The sequence below is a fragment of the Conger conger genome, chromosome 10 (genome assembly GCF_963514075.1).
Source record: "Conger conger chromosome 10, fConCon1.1, whole genome shotgun sequence".
NCBI classification, from domain to species: Eukaryota; Metazoa; Chordata; class Actinopteri; order Anguilliformes; family Congridae; genus Conger; species Conger conger.
In genome coordinates, this window is record NC_083769.1 from 13734049 (window position 1) to 13744200 (window position 10152).

Below are 10152 nucleotides of genomic sequence, written 5' to 3' on the forward strand. Positions count from 1 at the left end.
GTCGTAAAGGAGGAGGAGGAGGGAAGCGGTGTGCTTTACACTGTAAAAACACTAATACTGCAGAGAGCACCATAGCCTCATAGACTGTGTTGCGGTACTCCGTTCTGTTTTATTCCAGTTGGGGAGGCGTTTTCAGCGCGTTCTTTCATCGTGGAGCCCACGCATTAAAACGATAAGTAAATATACAAATATTTGACAACTCCTCCTATTTTGTTTCACTACAATTTGAACTATCCAGTGGATGAAACGTTGCTATGTGACTTTTTACTGTTCAATAAAATGACATCAATTTAGAATTTTGGACAGAATGAAATGTTTTTCTGGTCACAAGAAGACTACAATGATAATGTGCTTCGGCACAAAAAAAAAGGTAAGAAAATGCGGTCATTAGCATAGTCAAATTACAGGTTAGGTATAAAAACATCTCAGTATATGCTCGAGATGCAAAATAATCTCTGGCATCCATGGAGGGACCATGTCGGATTAAACCAAAATTAGGTTCCTCTCCTGGATTAAACCAAAATGTGAGTTCTCCCCCGGATTAAACCAAAATGAGTTCTCCCCTGGATTAAACCAAAATGAGAGTTCTCCCCTGGATTAAACCAAAATGAGTTCTTCCCTGGATTAAACCAAAATGAGAGTTCGCCCCTGGATTAAACCAAAATGAGTTCTCCCCTGGATTCAACCAAAAAGTCGTCTTCAGGGATAGTCGATGCAAAGAGAGGCTCCCCAGACTGGTCCAGTGCCACGCCAGGACTGTTCTGACTGAATCTTGGATTATTGTGATAAATACAGAGGGAGATTAACACAAGAACCACCAATATTAAATAACGTGATTGGTTTCGGCAGTTACAAAACTCTACTACAAATAAGAAACATGTAGGCCTCATGTAATGTAAACACTGGACCTTTTACTGTGTGCGTTGAATCAACACACTTTTTAAATCCTCTCAAGCCAGAATACAGACAAAAAAGTCTGGATCTGTAAACCAAGTCAAACACGCATTTGGATCTAGGGCTTTCACATAATTTATTTTTAATAATTATTAAACACACAAGAAGCTATTTTAATTTGAAATTAGAGTTCATTATGTTACACCAGAGATGAAAAAACAATCAAAAAGATTCAAAAGCAATCTGAAGTTAAGACTGACTATTTATAAAGCATTAAAATGTATCATTTTAAATCTGAGAAATATTAGTGTATTGTCTGAAAACGACAAAATATGTTTTATTCAATATGAACATTTCTTATTCACTGCATCACAAAAAAAACACTGACAATCATTAAGAGATGGAGCATTTGAAAAATAATCACCCTCATTTGTACCAGTATCTGTGTGAATGAAGCCTATTTGTGATCTGGAAGGCTTAATGCATTTACACCAATGCGTCTTAGAAGCCCTGTTTGCTTATTGCTAAAATGCAGTGCAGTATGTATGGCTATTAAATACCCCAGCAAATATTCCACATGCTTTGTACATCTCAGTGCTCAGTGCATAAATAATGAGGCAATTATGCTTTAGTTCCGGAAACATGAAATCATAATATTTACATAACAGGAAAGAAAGTGTTTTCATAAACAGTTCGACTAAATATTCTGGTGGAAAAACACTTACTACCCCAGACTGCTGCAAATTCATACCTCCAAATGCTTTTCTTCGGCTAACATGCATTTTGTATCGAGCTGCCTTCAGTTTGGCTTTTATTAAATGGAACAATAGCTTGCATGAACATTCAACGGTCTTGTAGTGTTATACTTGTGTGAAAAGTGCCTATTTCTCCTCTGAATCCGCTGCAAATATAAATCCCAGGTTTTATTAATCAACCTGTTCAGTTTGCCAAAAAAAGAGCCCTGTGGTAGTTTGAATAATATGAGCTGATTAGGAGTCAATGGCTGTATCTGGGCTGCTTGCCCATCACACTGCACACTAGGAAAGTAGTTTATTAAAGTTCAGTATCCACTATTTCTCCTGATAAGGACTACAAAATAAAAGTATTTTCAGGCTGTGGGCTGCCTTGTGGGTTGAGCATCAGTTAGTGTCGTATTTTAAAGGTATGATGGTCTTTTTGTAGAGAGGATGTGACCCTTCAATACATCTGGGCTGTGTAGCTGTGTTCTTACACGTCTGTTATGTGTGTGTTTGTTTGTGTGCATGTGTACACAAGCGTGTGTCTTTATGGGCGTGTGTGTTTGTGTGTGATTGTGTTCATGTGTACGCATGCTTGTCTCTTTATGTGTGTGCATGTGTGTGATTGTGTGTGTGTACATGTATGTGTGTGTGATTGTGTTCATGTGTACGCATGCTTGTCTCTTTATGTGTGTGTGTGTGTGTGTGATTGTGTGCGTGTGTGTGTGTGCATGCATGTGTGTGTGTGATTATGTGTGATTATGTGTGTGTGTGTGTGTGATTATGTGTGATTATGTGTGTGTGTGTGTGTGTGATTATGTGTGATTATGTGTGCGTGCGTGTGTGTGTGATTATGTGTGTGTGTGTGTGATTATGTGTGATTATGTGTGCATGCATGTGTGTGTGTGTGTGTGATTATGTGTGATTATGTGTGTGTGTGTGTGTGTGTGTGATTATGTGTGATTATGTGTGTGTGTGATTATGTGTGATTATGTGTGTGTGTGTGATTATGTGTGATTATGTGTGCGTGCGTGTGTGTGGTTATGTGTGATTATGTGTGCGTGCGTGTGTGTGTGTATACGTTTGTTCTTCACCCTCCTCCACAGGTAGTGAGGGGATGTAACTCTTTCAGTGTGCACTGAAGTCACAGAAGGACATGGGAGTGTCGCAGGGCCCCAGGGCTGGTTTCACATGTCCGGGGAGCACATAGCTGTAGTCCACCATGGCGAAAGGGGAGTCAGGCACTCCCAGTGCAGCTGCGGGGTCCCCAGCCTCCGCGTCCGCACGGCCCCGCCCCCCTGCTCCGGAGTCGGGCCAATCGTAGGGCTGCGGCAGGGCGGACAGGAAGCCGGAGCGCTGGTGTTCCGCGTACAGCGCCGCTCCGTAGGGGCTTCTGGGAGGGAAGAGGGGCGGGGCGTAGGCCGCGGCGGGGCGGGGGCCGGGGTCGGGGGACGGCCCCCGGAGGGACTCTCCCGCCCCCCTCGCCCTCCCCCTCTGGTCCTTCTTGTGCTTCATGCGGCGGTTCTGGAACCAGATCTTGATCTGCCGGCCCGACAGCTTGAGGGAGGCGGCCATCTCCTGCCGCCGCGGCCGGCACAGGTAGCGGCTGAAGTGGAACTCCTTCTCCAGCTCCACCAGCTGGGAGCTCGTGAAGGTGGTGCGCGCGCGCTTCAGCGCCAGGCCACGCCCCCCCGGGCTGGGCTCACTGCCGCTGCCCGCCGACTCACCTGAGGACAGACAGACAGGGAGGGAGACAGAGAGACAGAGAGACAGAGAGACAGACAGGGAGGGAGACAGAGAGACAGAGAGACAGACAGGGAGGGAGACCGACAGACATGGAGACAGACAGACAGGGAGATGGACAGAGAGGGAGACAGAGAGACAGACAGGCAGACAGACAGGGAGGGAGGGAGACAGAGAGACAGACAGGCAAACAGACAGGGAGACAGACAGGCAGACAGACAGGGAGGGAGGGAGACAGAGAGACAGACAGGCAGACAGACAAGGAGGGAGATAGGGAGACAGACAGGTCGGTAAGTGGTGAGAGAGATGCTCATGACATGTTTTTCTCTTTCTTGCTCCTGGGAATCAATTGCAGTCCACCATCTTTAAGGACATTCTAACCCGTTACATTTTTCATCTAGGAGCTAGAAGTAGAAGTTATGAACTCCCAATCTTTCCTTTGAGAATTATTTTTGTTTTCATTGATGATCTTTATACTCCTAGCTCCACCCATTATTGTCAGGCTTCCCAAAAAAATACATTTTTGATGTTTTCTTGCTCAAAGGAAAGATCTGGACTTCATAATTTATACTTCTAGCTCCCAGAAGGAACATTTAATGGGTCAGAATGTCCTTAAAGATGGTGGACTGCGATTGATTTCCGGGTCAGAAGCAAGAAAGAGAAAAATAGGTGATGGGAATGAGCCCAGGGATAACCCTGGCATGAGCAGTGCAGTCAGGTCATCTCCACAGGCTCCAGTACAAAAACAATGTATGAGGTCATTAGTATGAAGAAGGATCATTAACTGTACTGTATTTTCACCGTGTCAGTTACGCATGACCTGAATTTCACACAGGACCTTTTCCACGCATGTGTCTTCATTCTCACATTTCTCTTGCTTAAAGTGAGCAACAGCTGATCCATTAAAGCCCGTTTCCAAGCTTGCTGGGTACCCAAAGCCAGCCAGAAAATTAAGGAGTTAATGGTGTCTGAAATTGAAATGTATTCACTTCGAGAACAAAGGAATAAATAGAAATTCTGTACACCTTTCATATAAGTGCCATTTCATTGAGACTGCATGTGCTAAACTTTTACTTTTGAAAAAGAAATTAGATTTTGTGTAAAAGCTGCATTAAACCAAAACCATGATTCTTTAGAAAAATGAATGATTTTTCATTTGTCAGGGGATTTCCTTTCTGGGGCGGCCTGTAGTGTAGTGGTTAAGGTAAATGACTGGGACACGCAAGGTCGGTGGTTCTAATCACCGGTGTAGCCATAATAACATCCGCACAGCCGTTGGGCCCTTGAGCAAGGCCCTTAACCCTGCATTGCTCCAGGGGAGGATTGTCTCCTGCTTAGTCTAATCAACTGTACGTCACTCTGGATAAGAGCATCCGCAAAATGCCAATAATGTAATGCAATGTAGGTATGGTAAGGTCTGGAAATAATTAAGATTCCGCCGGCCTGACTACTGGCCCAACACAAGATTCAGCCGCCTGACTACTGGCCCAACACAAGACACAGTTGGACTCAACCAAAGAGAAAATGAAAAAAGTATGGTTTCCTGTGTTGTCTTGTGATCCAAAAAGGAAATTTTTTACCAACTACCATTAACATAAACATTAACATTCTATCAGTATGTTGCTATGAATGGTCACTTTGTCATGTCTTACTATAGCTTTGGTATGTTTTTGTCCAGCAGTGGGTAAACATGCTCGGTCTGGGAGAGGAACGACCGAAAAATGATAGACTGCGACAGACATGTTGGAAAATAGTTTGGGGTGCCTCAACTGGAGAACTATTTATCCCATTCTGCTTAAAAACACGTTTGTCACGGTGGTTACTGAAAGAGAGAGGCAGACTTACTGGTGAATGTCCAGCCACTTCAAATATTATTTTCCAAGCCAAATTCCTTCTGCAGGCTGGAGCTGGGAAAGTTTTTTGTTTTGCTGGAATTATGAATGGATTTTCCTTATTTAGCACACATTTTATCGAGGGTAAATCCTGTCCTTGCTGTTTGAGGACAAAGCATATTCAGAATTTCCTTTTCTGCGAGCAACAAGAAAACCTGAAAGTTAAAATATATATCCTAGAGGAAGCTGTACACTCAACTGCGGTAATATAGTAACATGATACATGAGATTTTTTGCCTCTCTCTCTCCTCCCTCTCTCCCCCCCCCCCCTCTCTCTCTCTCTCAGAATATAGCCTGACCCTGTAAACCTGCACGAGGAGAACATGCTAACATGCAACATTGCTATCCACTGCACCACTGTGGCAGTTTATTTTGGTTAAAAAAAAAAAGCTAGTCTGAGCCGGTAGCTGGTCAACCAGGTAAACCATGTCGGGCTGGGAGCTTGTCTGTACTGGTCAACCAGCTACCAGCTGTTCTAAAACATAGCTTTTCAGCAGGAAATCTTTTCCTCATGTTGACAAATGCCAATAACTCCAAAAGCAACCAATAGCTTACAATCAACACTAGATACTGAAATCTTTCTTATACCTGCAGTTAAGAAGTTATTGAATACACGTGACTAACCAGAAACAACTGAGAAGCCAACTGTCCAAATACTTTTGGTTCCCTAATATGGCGGAACTCCAGAGATGTAATTTCTACATGGATCACCTGATATGGATGTAAATGCCCTTAAATTAAAAGTGTCAGTCTGCAATTTAACTTAATATTCATTATTTAATTTCAAAACCAATGTGCTGAAGTTGAGAGCCAAAAGAACAGAAATTGTATTACTGTCCACAATTCTACGGCTTGAATCAATTTCCATGGAACCATTGCATTTTCAAGCGACAGTCATAATGCAACACATATTTTCCTAAACTGTAAATCACATTCTGTGGCAAGTACAGTAACTAGCATGTAGCTGGACCATAGACCAGGACAGGATGAAAACAGTTCAATCTAGTCTACAGTGATATTTATACCAGACCATGGAGCAAATGAAAAAGTATGTACCAACCAATTACGTTATTTCAGTAAATGGGGCCATGGGTGACTCAACAGAGTGAGAAACTACAAAGAGATAGGCCTACCCCAGCAGGGAAGATGTTAGCTTTCATTTTGTGTAACGTGTTAACATTAGACTGGTTAGACTTAAAGGGGTGATGAAGCTATATGACTCTGTTTCATTTCTTTAACATACATACACTGAGCACTTTATTAGGTAGACCTGTACACCAGGTTGTTTAGGTTGCTAATATTTAATCAACCAATCATGTGGCAGCAACAAAATCATCATAAAAGCATGCAGAAGTGGTGAAGAGGTTCAGCTTTTTTTCACACCAAATGTCAGAATGGGGATGTAATGTGATCTAAGAGACTTGTGCCATGGAATGATTGTTGGTGGCAGACAGGGTGGTTTGAGTATCTCAGAAACCGCCGATCTCCTGGGATCTTCATGCACAATACTCTTGAGTTTGCAGAGAATGGAGTGAAGAACCAAAAACACCCAGTGAGCAGCTGCTCTACGGGCAGAAATGCCCTGTTAATGAGAGACGTCAGAGGAGAAGGGCCAGACTGGTCATAGCTGACAGGGAGGTGACAGTAACACCACAGAACACCACAACACGTCAAACCTCTAAGTGGATAGGCTACAGCATCAGAAGACTTAAGTCTAAAAAATAAGTCAAATAAATACCTAATAAAGTGCTCAATGAGAGTATGGCCCTGAATTTAAATCTGAACTAGACATGTAAATGCTCAGCTTTATACATACCCATCTTCACAGGTCTAGCTGAACTGCACATTATTTAGCTTGTTAGCTAAAAACAACAGCATGGGGAGGTGGCTGCACCCTAGTGCTAGTAGTAACAAATAAGCTATTTATTTTTATTTATTTGTTTTCAGGTTTAGTTTGGCTATAAACAGAACCATTTTCAGAGTGTAGACTAACAAGCATGTGCAAGAATCGGCCGACAACACTTTGCCAACAGAACCATTTCCAGACCTTTTCTTCTCTTTTTTTAAGGCAATAAAACAATGAAAATGCATCAGATGTTGAAATAAAAAACACAGACCATTTGACATTAGTACTCTAGTTCATTGATCTATTGTCCTCCGTAGTCTCAAAGGTCTCGGAAATGAATGGGAGTGAATCAGCAGCAGGACAAATGGGACACGCGGCAAAACTGCTGCCAGTCCACAGGGGCGGACGATATCGCTAGTATTCACTCTGTGCAAATACAATAGCATAAGCTCCACAAAATCACCTGTGTCAAACCAAATATCTCTTTAAAGCGCGTATCAGCTTCAAAGTCGATCTTCGAGATATTAAAGGGTGTAATATGTGTGACAGAACAAAATGTGAAGGTTTGCGATTAACATGTGGAATTAATTTTCCTTATTTTCAGCAGAAATCTAAATTCCTTTGGGAAAAAAACGTTGGAAATCTGCATAGGGAACTCATGGCTCAATGTTAACTTGCTTCTGGGTTTTAATACTGCAAACTGCCGCACTCTACTCCCATGAGCACTGCACAGGCTGAATGCTCTCCCAGCAGACTGCTTAACCCCACGCACAAGCGTGAATGGAGACAGTGCTCCTGCCGCAACCAAACTACGAGTGGAGGCAACAAACTCTGTGCTCTGGCTCCATTAGCAGACAATACAAGACAACTACATCAAACACAAGTGCCACCATTGTCACATAGTTCATCCACTTAACAAGAACCCCCAACCAGTCTCATCTGCAACTAGCGTGACACATTTGATAATAGCACCAATCTGGGAGTTCATAAAAATATTATTTTGCCACCAGAAATTCATATTCAGTCGTAGCAACGAGACAATAGCCCGAGGGTATTCCAAATCCAATACGGCGGTGAAAACCAATGCTCAACAGGAATTATTGTGTAATTATACCGCATCATTCTAATATCAATATCTGTTACTAAATATGGAATAAATATGCAATCCTTCCATTGGATTGAGACATAGGGCTGTCCTTTTCAAGATCCAGTCATCCTTTATTGTCTTGAACAATCAGTTTGAGAAATAATCAGGCCAATAGAAAGCGGGGGGAGCAGCCCTGGTTCTAGAATTGTGTGATTGGGGGGGCACTCAGATTTTAGGGGGGCAACTGAAATGAACCAAAAAATATGAGGTTGCAATGCATACTGTTAGCATTGTATTGAAGGTATTTACGTCCATATTTATTTCTCTGTGTAAGAATTCCAGCCTTTGATTTGCATGTAAATGAAACGTTTGTCAGCTACTGTTAGGGAATAACGAATTCACCGTGGAAGTCAAGACAATGGTTTGCATAGTTTCAAATGCAACAGCACTGAGGTGATATATTAGAAGTTAAGCTTATAGAAAACAATTTATTTGTAAAACTTATTTATTTATAAAATGTGAATCATTTTTGTAAGTTACGCCAAGTGCCGCTCCTCCGCTAAGTGTGAGAGGAGGGACTCAACCGTAACTTCTCCTAATTCACTCACTAATTATTGTCGTATTGTCCTAATAACATAATAAATTAAAGAAAATCACCACATTTTCTTGTGGTAAAAAATGATTGGCTTAGTATGTTTACCATATTTTTACCATTGACTTACATTGAAAGGGGAGGCTGATACATCCATACTGGAGCCAACCACAGTGGCGCAAGTGAGCAGCAGGAAATGAGCCTGAAAAGTGATGCCCGGTTTTGGCTGGTTTATGAGCTAGTTTTGGCTCTGGAAAATTATCTGGTTCTTTCACTTTTAGAAGCAGTGCACTGTGGATTAGGTTATCTTCAATAAAAATGTCTTGGACATGGCTCACTGTTTAGCATAATGGCTTTGCTACACAAATGGTACCCCACCCACAGTGGCTAGGCTATAAGGTTACAGGCACTTTGTTTACTCACTCATTTGATGCGATCAGTGTGACCATAGCTGTTGAGTTCTTTCCACATCTCATCAGCGAAGCTACTACTAGGTGGCGTTCCACTACAAGTCATTTTGCATGTTCATAGACTGAGCTGGGTTGAATGATCCCAGGTCCAGAATTACAGCAGTTGAGTAGGGAATGTTTTTGATATACATATCTCTAAAACTTCAGTAATGTTACTTAGTAGTCACACAGAATTTTTGTTTTTTCTTTGACAACCTTTTTCATTCGGTATCTAGCTCACTTCTCTGCTGTAGCTGTCTTCCTCCCCAACTAGCTATTACATTACATGTTATTTAGCTGACACTTTTATCCCAAAGGACTTACAGTTGATTGAACTAAGCACCGTGACTTGAACCACCAACCTTGCGGGTCCCAGTCCTGTAACTTAACCACTACAACTGCCCCTTGGGTCTTCAGATTTCACCAAAACTAGCTAATTACATCGTTCTGCATCATCACATTATTAAAAATAGACATTTGCCATTGGAAAACAACACGCACAGGCATGCTTCCCCGGAGGAAATAAGAAAGTACTGATTTCAGGCATTTACAGCGCATCAGGCATTTACAGCCCATCAGGCATTTACAGCGCATCGGTAAGGCGTAACGCCCAAGCGGCCAAAACCGGCCTTCGTTTTTGAAGCTCATTTTCTGGTCTTGTTGGTGAGAAATTTCTCACCACCGGTGTGGTTGGCACAAGTATATAGGTCCCTTTCAATGTAAGTCAATGGTCAGCATATGGTAAATTTACAAAGATTTTCACCAAGAAAATGTAGTCACAATCTGTGTTTTTTCTTCTTCTTCACCGAATTTGTATTTTGTTATTTGGACAATATATAAACATTTTGTGGACGAATCGCATGCAGTTTGTCTCACTGTCCAGTCAATTGATTTCACCCGCTTCACAAATTT

The 10152-nt window shown here is 42.2% G+C and overlaps 1 protein-coding gene across 1 annotated transcript in view; it reads right to left on the bottom strand.

The window, feature by feature from the left end:
• Window positions 1–2610: 2610 nt before the first annotated feature.
• Window positions 2611–10152, bottom strand: part of LOC133138683 (homeobox protein Hox-D3-like) — a 12473-nt gene continuing 4931 nt past the window's right edge. The window contains exon 2 of the mRNA XM_061257638.1: window positions 2611–3358. Within this exon, the coding sequence (XP_061113622.1) occupies window positions 2760–3358 (599 nt within the window). The 3' untranslated portion in view covers window positions 2611–2759. The remainder of the gene's footprint in view (window positions 3359–10152) is intronic.